At 45.9% G+C, this 16145-nt stretch overlaps 1 protein-coding gene across 1 annotated transcript; it reads left to right on the forward strand.

Moving 5' to 3' along the window:
• Positions 1-1836: 1836 nt before the first annotated feature.
• mt2 (metallothionein 2) lies at positions 1837-3424 on the forward strand. The gene is made up of 3 exons (XM_070545465.1): positions 1837-2310; positions 2558-2580; positions 2844-3424. Exons 1-3 carry the CDS (start codon positions 1972-1974, stop codon positions 3211-3213), a joined length of 732 nt encoding a protein of 243 aa, XP_070401566.1. The 5' UTR covers positions 1837-1971; the 3' UTR covers positions 3214-3424.
• The last annotated feature ends 12721 nt before the right edge of the window (positions 3425-16145 follow it).

Consider the following 16145-nt stretch of genomic DNA (forward strand, 5'->3'; position numbering starts at 1 on the left):
GTTTTCAGTCACAGGTTACCTCTCTGTACTGTACAGTGTGGCTGTTCTTTAATCTAACTGACTCATTATTAATGCTGTCTTTTATGACTGTAGATCTTGAGCTGTGGATAGTAGCTGTGGAGCTAATAGCTGTAGATCTATTAGCTGTAGAGCTAGTATCTGTAAATTTTGTAGCTGTAGAGCAAGTAATTGTAGATCTAGTAGCTGTGGAGCTAGTAGCTGTAGATCTATTAGCTGTAGAGCTAGTAGCTGTAGAGCTAGTATTTGTAAATGTAGTAGCTGTAGAGCTACTAATTGTAGATCTAGTAGCTGTAGATCTATTAGCTGTAGAGCTAGTAGCTGTAGAGCTAGTATCTGTAAATATAGTAGCTGTAGAGCTAGTAATTGTAGATCTAGTAGCTGTGGAGCTAGTAGCTGTAGAGCTAGTATCTGTAAATATAGTAGCTGTAGAGCTAGTAATTGTAGATCTAGTAGCTGTGGAGCTAGTAGCTGTAGATCTATTAGCTGTAGAGCTATTATCTGTAAATGTAGTAGCTGTAGAGCTAGTAATTGTACATCTGCTGTGGAGCTAGTTGTGGAGCTAGTAGCTGTAGATCTATTAGCTGTAGATCTAGTAGCTGCAGTAGCTTTAGATCTAGTAGCTGTAGATCTAGTAGCTGTAGAGCTAGTAGCCATAAATGTAGTAGCTGTAGAGCTAGTAGCTGTAGAGCTAGTAGCTATAGATCTAGTAGCTGTTGTAAAGAATGGGTCATTTACATCTTACTTATGAACCATAAAATGTGAGATTCCATAGAAATATGAAATATCAATCTGATGGATCTTTGACTATTTTAACCAAAAGATCGGAACTTTTTATTGCAGATTACTTGAAGCTTCGTATTAACTCCGGGGAAAGAGAGAGTGAGTCAGGTTTATAATAGTTAAGAAATTTATTTCTACACAATTTAAACCAGACTAACTTTAACACTCTGTGGACTGATGGAACTAAGGTGGCATGAGACGTGATGAATGATGATGGTGGTGTGTGTGTGTGTGTGTGTGTGGAATGTTATTCAGAACCAGCGGATCCGGAGAAGCATTTAGTTCTGAGTGGGAGTGAATGTTTCACTCTAAACTTTAGTAGGAGATTTATAACACACATGAAACGCCATCTGTCCATCTTCGTACCCCAAGGGAAGCCTCCGATTAGATCCAGAATGTCGAGGTCCTCGTGGACCCTCTTTGGTACCGAAGTCGGTAGAAAAGCAGCGGTGCTGACCAAACTAGTCTTGGAATGCTTCCAGGTCACGACAGGTTATCACTGGCATCTCTGAGACCCTGAAGGGGTCATGAGGTTCAGCTTTTATTCTGAAGGAATCAGGTGTAACTTGCAACAGATTTTATCCAGCTTGTCTGAGGTTCTTTATGGCTGAAAAGGAAGTACGGATGGTCTGTCCGAGACTTCTCTAGAATGCTTAAGCTAAAGAAAAGGTGACGTGGGATAATTTTTATAACTGTCATATTTTGGTTTACTGGCGAATCAGAATTTGACATGCAAAACAGGGCTTATACAAACACCACAGATAACCACGCCTAGCCAGAAACGAAGGTTCTGATTGGATCAGACAAAAGGAAATGTGTCATGTGACTTTAGCATTGCTCTGTGTCATCAGTGTCTAGAGCAAATGTCCAAGATTGTAATAACTTGTAAAATACTACTGATCACAGAATTATAATATCAAGTAATAACATTGTCATTTCACAGATTGAACATTGGGGCTCACATTATTATTGGTAATAACAAGTTGTTGATTATGTATTTATCAAAATAGTTCTTCGTCTTCGTCTTGACAGAGGTGAAGCAGTTCAGATGATCAGAGTGCATGAAAGACCTTGGCCACTATCTCATGTAGATTAGGCTGTCAGAGACTTTATGTCTCTACTCAAGCAGATGCAGCAGATCATGACCTTTAGGTCAAAAACAGGACATTCATGATGCTACACTGTAGATGGTGTAGCTGTAGAGCTAGCAGCTGTAAATATAGTAGCTGTAGATCTAGTAGCTGTAGAGCTAGTAGCTATAGAGCTAGTAGCTGTCATGTTCTGTGTCTCTTTGTTCCCCAGCCCCTCCAGTTCCCACTCCAGGTTCTCCTTTTGTGTTTCATAGTGCCCTCATGTGTCCTTTGTCTGCATCTCATTTATGTGTCTCTCTGTGTTCCTTTAGTCTTCTCCAGTTACCCCGTTGCAGCCAGTCATCCCTCTGCAGTGTTTATAGTTTCAGCTGTTCATTTTATTAGTCTCTTTAGTAGGTTTTGTCCCACCGGTCTTTGTAGTTCTCCTTCCCTTTAGAATATCTGTTATGTGGTTGCTTTTCTTGTTTTTAGGTTTTTTCTTAGGCCATGTGAGTTCCCTCCCTGATTCAGTATTGCTTTCACCTGGTCCTCTCCCCACACACCTGCAGCTCATCTGCCTCCCATCATGCCCCAGTTTATTTAAGCCCTGTCTTGTCTCAGTGTCTTGTCGGTCCATTGTTGTTTGTCAGTGTTGTTTTGTGTCTACGTTGGTCTGTCCTCCCCAGAGATTTGCCTGTGTCCGTGCTCAGTTTTCGAGCTTCTGTTTTTGTACTTTTTGATCTCCTGATCAGTCCGTGGGTTTTTGGACTTTGGCTTCCTGCCCTTTTGGATTTATGTTTCTTTAGAATCATCCTACATATAAAAGGATTTTTTCTTTACATCTACTCCTGCCTCGTGTCATCCTGGTTTCTACATTTTGGGTCCTAACCATCCCACAAATCGTGACAGTAGCTGTAGATTTATTAGCTGTAGATCTTGTAGCTGTAGAGCTAGTAGCTGTTGATCCTGTAGCTGTAGATCTTGTAGCTGTAGATCTTGTAGCTGTAGAGCTAGTAGCTGTAGATCCTGTAGCTGTAGATCTTGTAGCTGTAGATCTTGTAGCTGTAGATCTTGTAGCTGTAGAGTTAGTAGCTGTAAATGTAGTAGCTGTAGAACTAGTGATTGTAGATCTAGTAGCTGTAGAGCTAGTAGTTGCAGATCTAATAGCTGTAGATCTAGTAAAAGGGTGTTTCTCAATGTCAAGGCGCCTGGCCTTGCGAGGCGATGTCTCGTGAGACTAGGCGCCTTGCTTACGAGGGCACTGTCCTTCCTTGGTCAAAGTAAACGGTTAAATGGAACAGACTTGCATCACATGACCGCGGCCTCCACGGCAGTCACATAAAGCCACGTGACACATTTCAATTAGTTTCAATATAAATATAAAATGAGCCTTCCACTTTTTTTTATTGTGTTTATGTTCAATAAATTAAATATATAAGTGAGCTAGCCACTGAAGCTGCAACTACTAAGCAACTAACCAACAATAGATTACTTCTGTGGATCTAAAAAAAAACATTTTAAATTAGCTGACTTACTTTTAAATTTGAAAATTGTCCTCGAAGTAGCTGCCGGCTTCTGATCTGCCGTCCTTTTGAAGATACCGCGGTGTATTCTGGGTAATTTTTGACCAAGGCTAGGCTACGAGACCCCCCCCCCCCACCCATATATCCTCGCTCAGCTAGCAAAACGGCTAACAAACGGAGAACACACGCCTCGGTAGAACATAAACATTGAACACGTCTTGGCAGCTCCCGATGACCTATCTCCCAGGCAACCGGGGCGGGGCCAAGACAATAAGACAAGGTTCCTTGGCATTGAGAAACACCCACAGATATGTATATAAACACTAGATGGAGAAAGCGGGAGTTGAGAGCGGAGCTAAACGGCGGCCATCTTACCTCAGACAAAAGACCCCTCTGCTCTCAATCGCAGCAGCTGGAAGGTGAGTGATCAGCTTGAACAAAAACACTCTTAACTCAATGAAATATTAGCTAATTTACAAGCGGTTTGCCTTGTTACAAACCTTAGAACACATGGGCTTGAGACAACATACTTGCACATGTTAAAATTAACGCTGTTGCTTATGAAAGTGACTTAATTGTGAACCATGTGTCCCGCCTAAGCTATCTGCATGTTATTCAGGTTGAGATCACAACCGATACTTTGTATGGTTCTACAAAACCAATAACGAGTTTACGACAGCCAAATTGTTGTGTAAATGGCTGTTTGTGGATGTTTCTGTATTTATTAGCTTTCTAACTTGGCTTACAGATGACGAGGCTATGGTGAGTGCACTGCTTAGCAATACTAAGTTGACTATTTCCTTCAGTGGGAGTCGCTCGTTTTATTTTAAATTAGTGCTGTGAAAAATAATGCGTTAATTCAGTTAATTAATGTGAAATGTTTAATGCATTAAAAAAATAAAGTAATTAATACAGTTTTTTTTAATTATACGTTATCCGACACCTCAAACTCGTGAGCGGCTCTGAAGGAGGGGGCAGCATTGCGCTATGCTGGTGTCTGACCAGCATAGACCAGACCTGGTGTCTGGAAATGATTAGAAGCTGCAGAAGCAGAAAAAGAGAAGGAGAGGAAAAGCTTGCTAGCATGGACAATGCTGTCCATGGAGCGCTGTCTATGTCGGTACAAAGCAGAGCCCAAAATTGAGATTGGACACTGTCCATTACAGTGGTGGTTGAAGAGAGAAGAAGTACATTCCAGACTGGCACCTGTTGGATGCAAGTACCCGTCAACCCCTGCAACCACAGTGCCTTGTGAGAGATTATTCTCACTCTCAGGTCACATCGTTGGTGCGCTCCAGGCAGCTGCGTTCAGCGCACGGTCCATTCTCAAAGTGGCGCAACCAAAAAAACTATAATTAACCCACGGCCGTTCATGTCAGCACATGTTCTCTACTTTCTGTCTTATCTGTGCCTGAAGCGCTCTGCTACTGCAGAGCTCATCACCTGTGCTGCGGAGATTTCACCTCACTGACGCATTTATTTCCGAAACGCGCTCTCCGCTTTGCGGTCAGGAGATCCCTTTGATCTGCTCAAAAGTAACTGATGAGGTGAAAAAGTAAGAATCCAGGCAGCAGTTTTTCTGGAGAGTTTAGAGGAGATGCAGGAAGATGAGAGACAGACAGGACAGGAAATAGTTAAATAAAAACAAGAAAACAAAACAAAGTGTTGAAAAGTAAAATGTAGGTAGATTTATCTCCACTATGCGTTTTTACCTGTGTAAAACAATAAGTTATACACATGTCATATTTATACATCTGATACAATTCAGATCACCTTCAAAACTCAGTCATACACCCAGGGCCATTTCAAGACATTCTGGGGGCCAAGGCAAAACAGAATACCCCCATAACTGGGTTCCCCAGCAGCCTCTGTGTAATTCATACCCTCTCCAGGAGTATTAGTTATACAGTGTTTGTAAAAGCCCCTCAGACATTACTGACATGTTCTAATATTATCAGATGAAGAACTAAATTATCACACATGCTGTCTCATCTGCTTCTTTTCTAAACTTGCAAAAACTAACAAAACCATTTGAAAGCCACTATTTGTGGATTCTCTGAAAGTTTCCATGGAGTGTGTGACAACTTATTTTTTCATTGAGAAAATAAAGTTGGAAAAAAGTGTAAGAGCAGCCAGGCTAATGATCAGATAAATTGCGATTAATCACAATTAATTACAGAAAATTGTGCGATTAATTAGTAAAATTTTTTTAATCGACTGTCAGCCCTATTTTAAATAAATGAATGCTGTATTGCTCGTGATTTTCAAGCGTCTTGGTTTGTTACACAAAACTTATATTAAGATATATTAAAACATTTCTGGATTTGTGTTTGCAGAAATACACCTTTATTAATTGTGAAGCTCGAGGGTCAACATGGCTGACTTTCATGCAGCCTACGGATGCTCGAATCACTGCTGTGACAAACCGAGACAACGTGGGATCACCTTTCATCTGCAACTGTTACAAAGAAAACCTACACTTGAACATTTTTCAGTCTGTTAATTGTTTTCATGTCGATAAAATTATTTGAAACTGTTGTTCCATTGCTGCTGCTACCTTCTTCTACACATTGTTTATCTGGTTTTATGAATGTTGAAAATCTCCTTCACAAGATCAATCCATTATCCATCTGTTTTATTTATTTCTGTAATCCATCTTATTTATTAACCTAATCTATCTTTTTATTATTTCCCAACTTTTTCAGAAAGCATTTCCAAAGAGCTTATAATTAATTAATAAAAGTAAATAAATAAGAAAACAAAAGTCAAAAAATAGTGAAAATACAAAATAATTGCTGGGTTAAATTGATTTGATGGCGGGCTGGTTCTGGCTGACAGATGAGATTTGGGTGTTGGTTGTCTTGATGGGGTGCACATTCTGTATCTGTGTTCTGTTAATGAGGGCTTTGCCCCAAAAGAACCTTGAAATCTCATCTCTAAACAAATCTTATTTTACAAACCAGGAATAGACAGACAGACAGACAGACAGACAGACAGACAGATAGACAGACAGACAGACAGACAGATAGATAGATAGATAGATAGATAGATAGATAGATAGATAGATAGATAGATAGATAGATAGATAGATACACAGCAAAAGTATAAACGCAACACCTTTGTTTCTGCTCCGATTTTTCATGAGATGGACTTAAAGATCTAAAATTCATTCCAAATACACAATATTACCATTTCTCTCAAACGTTGCTCACAAATCAGTCTAAATGTGTGATAGTGAGCACTTCTGCTTTGCTGAGGTAATCCATCCCACCTCACAGGTGCGCCACATTCAGATGCTGATCTGACATCATGAGTAGTGCACAGGTGTACCTCATACTGCCCACAATGCTTTTTTTGTTGGTTTTAATTTTGCACCACGAGTAAGAGTTATATTCCGACAAATGGCACCGCGGTGCCGTTCTGTTGTTTAGTAAAGCAGTATACTGCTTCCCTTGTGCAAGGAAAGTGCGTGTTCATTGGGTAAATGCATTATGCAAAGCTGACATTGGCTCCTCCTCTGCCATGTTATTTTCCTTTTCTCAGGTTTTTCCTAAGCAGTAAAAATTCAGAGTAAAGGACAAAATAACGCAGAATGGCTTGGACAAGATTAGTTGTTACCAAGAAATTACATTATATTAGAGTAACGCTGGCATCACTGGTAATCATTGAAAGATTATGAGCGCCAATCCCTAAATTGGCAGGGTCCAAGCTGCTTCAAACAGGCAAGTTAATCTCACTCGTGGATCGTAGTGGGGATAAGAAGGGTTTTGTGGTGATCCACACATGGAGGAAGACAGGTGCAATCTGAGGAGAGTTGCCGTGCAAGGAGGCAGAGGAGTGGTGGCAGAGAGGATGAGGCATGCTAGGCAGCAACAGATGCCAGCTGACTGATAGGCGGCTCTTTCCTCTGTTCTAAATTACTTGGACATGTCTAAAACCACAACAGGAAGACGTGCTAAAAGCTCTTCTAAAAAAGATGTTTATGCTGTCGCCAGACACCATTTTTGACTACAGCTAAAAAGCTACAGCATTGTACATTTGTCATTTAGACCACTTTTCTGATTGGTTATTTTTAACTGGCTAGTGCCGCCCCTCATAGTGCTCTCTGCCTCTGAGTATCCAGACTCGTCCTCTGTGTAGAATAGACAGAGAGCGAGTCTGGCAGGCCAGGCTAGGCGGGATGAGGGCCTACCATACCATACCACACCACACTACATCATACCATACCACACGACACCCCATGACACCACACCATACCATGCCATACCATTGTAGCCTCCGGAAATGGTCTGTTTTTCCATCTACAAGCTAACCCTAACCCTACCACCCCACACCACACCACACCATACCACTTAATTTGTCAAGCGCATTTCAATACAGCAAGAGAGCCGACCAAAGCACCTTACATACAGTACAAAAAGAAGTACTAAAACATACAACATATCATAAACACAGCTAAGGATAAAACAAATAAAACTGCAAAAATGGCTATTCTAAGAAATGAATAAAACCTAATAAAAACAAGTAAAAACAACTAAAAGTAATAATTTTACAAGAAATAAGTCATGATGTAAAAGCCAGATCGGAAAGTTTGTTTTGTTAAGTTGAAGGCTGCAGTAGATGTTGACTGGCTGATCGTGAGAGGTAAGGCGTTCCACAGAGCAGGTGCCACATGTACAACAGTACACTCCCCCCTCATTTATAATTCACTGAGGGTGTGCCAAGCAACATGTGGTCAGCCGACCTCAGTGAACACGTTGAGAGTGATCTGACAGAACCCTCCATGCCCTCCATGGTGTATAAGATGCTGCTGGACTAACAAACGAGACAATAAATTCTCCGCTGTAATTTTTTTAGATATTTTATTTTTATCTTCAGGGGTGTGGGTAAATGGGGAAGGAGGGTAATCTCTCATTTCCAAGCCTCCATGTATTTCTGTTGTTAATAAAAGAAAAGCAACATAGGAGAGGACAGGACTGACAGAGTCGGTCACTAGATTGTCTGACTTGATGTTGTCAGGTCAAGAGTGCACAGGATAATGACGGGTGTGGGGGTGTCTGGAAGAGATCACGGTGTCTGTGCATTAATGTGGGTTCACGTTAGTTAGGTAGGCAGCCGTAGTGGCCTCTGTGGCCCCAGCTGCAGCAGCTGTGTCGCATCAGTCTAAGTATCGCTACACTGCTCCGTCTCAGGTCGCTGCTCTCGTCTAACATCTGTCTCTCAGGTAAACAGCTTTGTTAAAAACTAGAAAATTCCTGAAGCAATTCTGAGGGATGCATACTGCTGGAACACCAACTTTACGATGTAAGTACAAGAGAAGCAAAATGTCAAAACTGCTGCCGATGTCTCAGTAGGGTCACCATGGTAACCACCAACCTGTATCTCTCCCTCTCTGATCCAAAGTCCAAATTCATGTTTTAACCAGGCCCCCACAATGCAGCTCTGAAATTGAGCCAAACCAGGAAGTGAAATAAATTGCAGTTCCACCCTCATCCACTAGGGGCTGGTGTCAGAAGCGAGCAAATCCTCATTGACTCCCATGTTAAAAATACCAATTTCACAGCAGAAATAAACATGTTTACAGCCTGGTACCAAAACAGGTTTTTGTTTAAATGATCTAGTTTACACTCATGACAACTCTGAGGGGGGTGAATTTTTTTCTCACTCTTCTGTTTAAGTGTATTAAAAGCCTAAAATTCTGTATAATTAATGAGCATCAGACCCACGTGACCACAGAGCTAGCTCCGTGGAAAGGCCTCAGTAGAGCCTCGGTCTGGCCTGGAAACTGCTCCGGGATTTTGAGTCTCTGTGTTTGTGTATTCTTGTTTGGATATTATTTGTGCAATTGTTGGACAAAATGACTTGCTGTGGCATTAATTGCACTAATAGAGCGTCCAAGGAGTCTCCACTTCATTTTTTTCGGTAAGTAAAATTATATTTATGTATTTTAGGTCACTGCCGAGCTGAGCTTAGATGTTAACATGTACTGTTTAACCATGAAATTTAAATGTAATAGGGTAAAACCCAGTGCCTATAATGCTGCACTTTAGAAAATGGGTTGAAATATAACATGTTGGTGGAGCTGGGTTCCCACTATCGGCTTGTGGAGCTCTCGGGAGACCGATGTTTTCCACCCGTTCTCCCCTCCCCGCAGCTCGGCGCATCTCTGTCTGATCGCGGCTTCTGTCTGCTGCGCGGGCTGACGGCTTGTGGAGCTCTGGGATGGAAACCTTTCCACCCGGTTCTCCTCAGCGGCAGCTCTGCGCATCTCAGATCGCACCGGCGCTTGTCTGCTGCGTGGCTGCCCGCTTGTGGAGGTCTCCGAGACCTGGTCTCAGAGACCTCTGTGTTCCACCCGGTTCTCCCCAGCGGTCAGCCCGGCGTATCTCTGACTCAGAAGCTCTGGTGTTGTGCACAGTTAACTCCGGTTGTAGCTAGGTTGCTACCTCTGTTAGCTTAGCTCCCACCTCCGCGTTAGCTTTGGGTTAGCTTCAGGTTAGCTTGTAGCTAGTTCGACCGGGTGTCGTCAGTTGATCCCAGCCTTACAGCCCCACCCTCAGCTCCTCCTCTCTTCCCTTTTGTGGAATTGTCTGGGCTTGACGGAACCTGTGACACGGTCAAAATGACGGTGGTGGCCACCTCCCATTTTAGCAGAAAAACTTGTTATTGGAGCCTATGGAAACCCATTGTCCATATATTTATGTTGATGTTTTAACTTTGAATTCTACTGTGGAGTCTACCTGGGCTGGGGGCGGGGCTTTTACACCTGTTTATGCTTCTGTGGAAAAAGTTGTCATTTTTTAAATAAGCTTTGGTCTCATCATTTCATGAATCACTAACTACATTAGTCCTTAATGAAATGCACGTGTTGGTGTGTAACGATCACGTCATTTTCACACTTTTCTCCCTCTGGTCTTCAAAACATCTCACCTCAGTTTAAACTAGTAAAAGGGTTGACACGAGGTCAGATAATAGCAGGTCTGCTATCAGCTCCCCACCAGCCTGATCACAGCTAGGGCTGCAGCTATCGAATATTTTTGTAATCGAGTATTCTATCGAATCTTTTATCAAGTACTCTAATAAATGACCCTTTTGTGCTTGTAAACCATTATATCAAATAGCATGTTATAAATAAGAAAGACCTCTTAAAATGAGCAAACAATTGCTAGTTATTCTTCAAGTGTTATTCAAAATTTGTTTTCAAAACTTCAACTTTATTCACAGTAAACAAATGTCTGTGCAAAAAATCAGTATACAACCTGAGCCCATTTTCCCCTCGTGTGAGATCTACCAGCCCGGCAAGCCAGGCAAAAACTAGGAGGATAACCGTCAAAGTAGCGCTGCCAGCGGCCCAAACAGCACCAGAACCGCTCACGGCGCAAACAGCTCGCCGGCTGTTTCCCTATTAACACACGTCCGCTTTAATTTCTACACTTTTTTTTTCTCACACAATGACAAGGATTGTCGAAAGCATGTTTGCCGTGGTTATGTGATATTATACTGATCACAAAACATTTATTTACTTTCTTTCGTTTTCCTCTCATAAAAACCCGCGTCCTCCTGCAGCGATCCCGAGGGACAACAGACATCAATAACAACACAATAAAAAGTCTGACGTGTTGTAAAAACTGCTGTTTTTAGCACGTTTTAAGTCCAACGCGTTGCTACCAGACGTACGGTGTGAGCTGAAACTGAGTGCTACAAATGAAAAAGTCGCACAGTGTCTGTAGAATATATAGCAGACCTCTGCTTGCAGAAGTGACATTTACAGGTGTAAACGCCTTACGACGTGAAAAAAGGTCCCACACCTTTGACATTTTCTGTCTTTTTCACACTCCACCGGGGTCCACGTTGTCCGCCATGGCTTAAGAGAAAGTTAAGTTACATTCGCTACTGCATGTGCATTCAGTGCAGTGTGTATGTGCGTCCCTTATTTTGGTCCGGGTGAAACATGACCCCGGGCGATTGCAAAGCCAGGAATTAATGAAACATGAATTAAACGAAGCTTCGAGGCAGAGAATTTGACTCGAGGCTTTTTTGTACTCAAATTATTCGAGGTACTCGAGGAATCGTTTCAGCCCTAGTCACAGCCCCGAGCAGTTTCTCAGCACATGGGTTTACTGCCTGAAAACTGAAACATGTCAGAGAAAAGTGGGAAGTTTCTGGAATACAAACAGGAAAAGTTCTATAGAGTCAAAGAAAAAAGAAGGAAAGTAGAGAGAATACAATTAAAGGAGACAGGAATATATGTTTGGAGGAGGCGGAGGAGACCGGGGAGTGAAGAGCGAGTAGTGGAGTCCCCTTCTGTCTCTGAGCTTTGGTTTATAACGAAGACGTTCCAGCAGGATTGAACCGAATCCAAACCAGGAGTGACAGAAAGAGGAGCCCGAGCCAGCAGCCTCCCCTCTCGTCTCCCCCTACACCCCACTGATGAGCTCACACCTCCTCTGTGTCTGCTCTGAGTCACGGGCAGTCTGGACTATCCCACCCCCCCGTAGACCTCTGCAGCATCCTCCCCTCAACATTTTTGAGAACACTGGTGCTGCAATCAGTCTGGGAGGATTCCCAAAGCAGAGGACGTCGCCTTCACATCAAGTAAAAACCCAACAAGATTAAGTTTGGTGTTTCTGTGGCTGTTTGGGTTTCACAGTTGACTTTCCTCCTCTGCAGCGTGCAGGCTCTGCTGGCAAAGGGCCAGGCCAGTCCTGCAGAGAGAAGGGGTGTATCTCTGTGAGGTCCGAGCTCACAGACGGGCCTGCATCCTCACAGATTTACTCTAACTCCTGCTTTCTACCAAGACCCAAACGGACACCCCTACAAGGCTGCGTGTGCTCTTCATAAAACTTCCCTATCAGAAATGTAATAAGTTAAAGGCTGCTTTGTAAACACCTGACTCTGAGATCTACAGATAAAAAGACATCACGAAGAACAGCCATCTATGTCAAGAAAGAGCTTAGCTGGCTTCAAAAAACCCAAGGTAGAGCTTAAAACAACAGAGAAGGTCTAAAATCAGACACGTGACTTGGTTCTGTCTCTTGTCTTTGTTCTGCTCAGCTGATAATAGTTTTGAATATTCAAAAGCAAAAAGAAAGAAAAGATGTCTGGTCACCTTTGACCCATGGATCTATAATAAAAACACTAAGTTCACTCATCTCCCCCTCCATCTAACCAACACACAGAGGCTGGCACACAAAGAGAGAGAGATGGAGGAGGAGGAGGATGATGCCTCCAGGCTCTTCATCAGCTACAGTTGGGTGCTCCAACAGGACAGTCGCCACAAACACATAAGAGACGGTTTCTGATTGGATGAAGCAAGTTTGTTTTTTCCCCCATTTTGCCCGTTTTGTTCTTTTGAACAACAACAATTAAACAACAACAACAAAAGTAATAACAATAATAACTTCATAGAGCACCTTTAACCAGAGCACTGCACAACCAAACAGCAGGCGTCTCAAACCCGTGAAGCTCAGAGCTTCTCCGTGGGTACTGAGCGTATGAAGGGCTACCAGGCTGATACAAGACTGACCGTTGAACAGAAATAGATCAGAGTTGAGCTAAATACATGATAAACATATGTTTGTTTTAAAGAAATTAGCAGTTTTAAAATTCCTATGATTAAAAAAAAGATCTTTAAACATTGGTGAGCTTTTTGGAGAAATGGCCTGAGGGCTCCTTATATGGATCTTGGGGGCCATCATAAAAAATATTTGCAGTGGTCTCTAGCAGAAATGAATTCCCTGTAAGTCGCACTCTGGTGTTAACAAAGCTCCTGTGCGCCTGTTTCAGGATAGATAAGTCTGGAGGAGAAGGTGGCCGAACACGGCAGGATTCGGACTCATTTCCTGATACCTGGGCCTCCTTCTCTGATTGGCTAACAGAAATGTGGCTTTGTGACTTTGATGGTTTATCTTCACAAGCCTGTGTCACGAGCGTGTGGCGAGGTGAGCTGAGGTGAGGCAAGGATCCACACGCGGGGAGGAACAAGGCGAACAGGTGAGTCCGTTTAACAAAGGTTTATTAGAAACACACGCTGGACACTGAAACAATGACACGACAGGGAACACAGAACAGAAGGGGTTTAAATACAAGAGGAGCGGGAGCTATGGTGATTGGGAAACAAGAGGCAGGTGGGAGCAATTAACGGAGAACAGACAAAACCTAAGAGTAGACAGGACAGGGCGTGACAGTACACCCCCCTCAAAGGGCGGATCCCACACGCCCACAGGAACAAGGAGCAGGGCGGGAGGAGGGGGACCCGGAAGGAGGGCCCAGAGGAACCGAGGGACCACAGCAGAGGCGGCAGGGATCAGCAGAGTCAGGAGGCCTGCGCCTGCTGCAGATGAGGAGGCGACGGGCCCTTGGAGGTCGGCGCCTGCTGCAGATGAGGAGGCGACGGGCCCTTGGAGGCCTGCGTCTGGGGCAGATGAGGAGGCGACGGGCCCTGGGAAGGCGGTGCCTGCGGTAGAGGAGCCCTGCAGGCTGGGCTGAGGACACAGGCTGGACCGGTGACAAAGTCCCTGCAGGCTGGACCGGAGCGACCTCCAGAATCACCACTGGAACTGGAGACGGAGGAGATGTCAGACCAGAGGCGACGTCATCGGACGAGCTGACTTCTTGGGAGGCGGCGACGTCGTCGGATGAGCCGACTTCTGGATTGGAGGCGGCGACGTCGTCGGACGAGCCGACTTCTGGATTGGAGGCGGCGACGTCGTCGGACGAGCCGACTTCTGGATTGGAGGCGGCGACGTCGTCGGACGAGCCGACTTCTGGATTGGAGGCGGCGACGTCGTCGGACGAGCCGACTTCTGGATTGGAGGCGGCGACGTCGTCGGACGAGCCGACTTCTGGATTGGAGGCGGCGACGTCGTCGGACGAGCCGACTTCTGGATTGGAGGCGGCGACGTCGTCGGACGAGCCGACTTCAGGATGGGAGGCGGCGACATCGTCGGACGAGCCGACTTCAGGATGGGAGGCGGCGGCGTCGTCGGACGAGCCGACTTCAGGATGGGAGGCGGCGACGTCGTCGGACGAGCCGACTTCAGGATGGGAGGCGGCGACGTCATCAGACGAGCCGACTTCAGGATAGGAGGCGGCGACGTCATCAGACGAGCCGACTTCAGGATGGGAGGCGGCGACGTCATCAGACGAGCCGACTTCAGGATGGGAGGCGACGTCATCAGACGAGCCGACTTCAGGATGGGAGGCGTCGTCATCAGACGAGCCGACTTCAGGATGGGAGGCGTCGACCCTTGGATGGGAGGCGTCGTCCCTTGGATGGGAGGCGTCGACCCTTGGATGGGAGGCGTCGACCCTTGGATGGGAGGCGTCGACCCTTGGATGGGAGGCGTCGACCCTTGGATGGGAGGCATCGACCCTTGGATGGGAGGCGTCGACCCTTGGATTGGAGGCGTCGACCCTTGGATTGGAGGAGGTGTTGACTTTCATCAGCTTCTGGTCCTCTGGCTTCCGGACCACCGGTCTCCGAACCGCCGACTTCTGGGCTGGTACCGTCGGCTTCTGGGCCCGCGCAGTCTGCTTTTGGACCCGCACCACCTGTCTCTGGACCCCCGCTGGAACAGGCATTGAGTGAACGGGTGGTGCTGGAGACAGGGAGCACAGAGCGTCCATTAGGAGCTTATTAGAACTGGAGAGCTGTTGGATCTGGACCAGCTCTGCCCAGAGACTGGCAAGCTCAGTCGGCTGGGTTGCGGGCGTTGCTCCACCTCCTGCAGATGACGGAGAAGCCGATTGGACCGGAGGCGGGACAGCTGGTCCGACTGGGGGCGGGTCCACGCTGCTGCGTCCAGCCGAAGCAGCGAGCAGATTCTCCAGCTCGAGCCTCTCGAGAACGAGGGTCTGGCGCATCTGGACCAACTCAGCTCGGAGATTGGCGACGTCCGTCAGCTGAACTGCGGGCGCAGCTCCTCCACCTGCAGACGCCGATTCGACCGGAGACGGGACCGTTGGTCTGACCGGGGGCGTGTCCGAACTGGCGCGCCGAGCACTGCCAGCGGCGGGCTCGCAGCTCCATCCTGAAACACAGGGCTGCGGTGGATTCCGGCGTCTCTCCCCACGCCGTGGACCGACCCCGGGGGAGCAGAAAGCCAGCCTCGTGCCCTCGAAGCTGGAGCGATCCCGGAGCGTCTCTCCCTCCAACCTCCCGTCCGGTTCCGGAAGGGCGGCGAGGAACGCCGAGGCAAAAGGTCGGGGACGCCGTCTGCGGCGAGGCGGAGCTGGAGCTGGGGAAGGAGAAGCCGGTCGATAGTCGGCGGAGAGGAACTGGAACAAATACTTCCATGGGAGGATCTCCCCGCTGGACCCTTCAGGGGGTCGTGTCATTCTGTCACGAGCGTGTGGCGAGGTGAGCTGAGGTGAGGCAAGGATCCACACGCGGGGAGGAACAAGGCGAACAGGTGAGTCCGTTTAACAAAGGTTTATTAGAAACACACGCTGGACACTGAAACAATGACACGACAGGGAACACAGAACAGAAGGGGTTTAAATACAAGAGGAGCGGGAGCTATGGTGATTGGGAAACAAGAGGCAGGTGGGAGCAATTAACGGAGAACAGACAAAACCTAAGAGTAGACAGGACAGGGCGTGACAGCCTGAAGGAGTGCTGCCATGTAGTGGAGTTGCTAAGGCTAACGGTTAGCTTCTACTAGCCAAGACGTTCTCTGCTGTTTCCTGGACGCTAAACCATCGACAGCCTTCCCGTCGTGAGTCGAGGTCATGAATGTTAAGTGATGGT

This window comes from Nothobranchius furzeri, chromosome 16 (assembly GCF_043380555.1).
Source record: "Nothobranchius furzeri strain GRZ-AD chromosome 16, NfurGRZ-RIMD1, whole genome shotgun sequence".
NCBI classification, from domain to species: Eukaryota; Metazoa; Chordata; class Actinopteri; order Cyprinodontiformes; family Nothobranchiidae; genus Nothobranchius; species Nothobranchius furzeri.

Excerpts from the sequence above, each read along its gene's own strand:
- mt2 (XM_070545465.1), top strand. The coding sequence starts at position 1,972 with ATGATGCTACACTGTAGATGGTGTAGCTGTAGAGCTAGCAGCTGTAAA. Across the intron at positions 2,311-2,557 it reads TTTGTCCCACCGGTCTTTGT|AGATTTGCCTGTGTCCGTGC; the intron begins AGTTCTCCTTCC and ends TGTCCTCCCCAG. Across the intron at positions 2,581-2,843 it reads TTTGCCTGTGTCCGTGCTCA|CTGTAGATCTTGTAGCTGTA; the intron begins GTTTTCGAGCTT and ends TTGATCCTGTAG.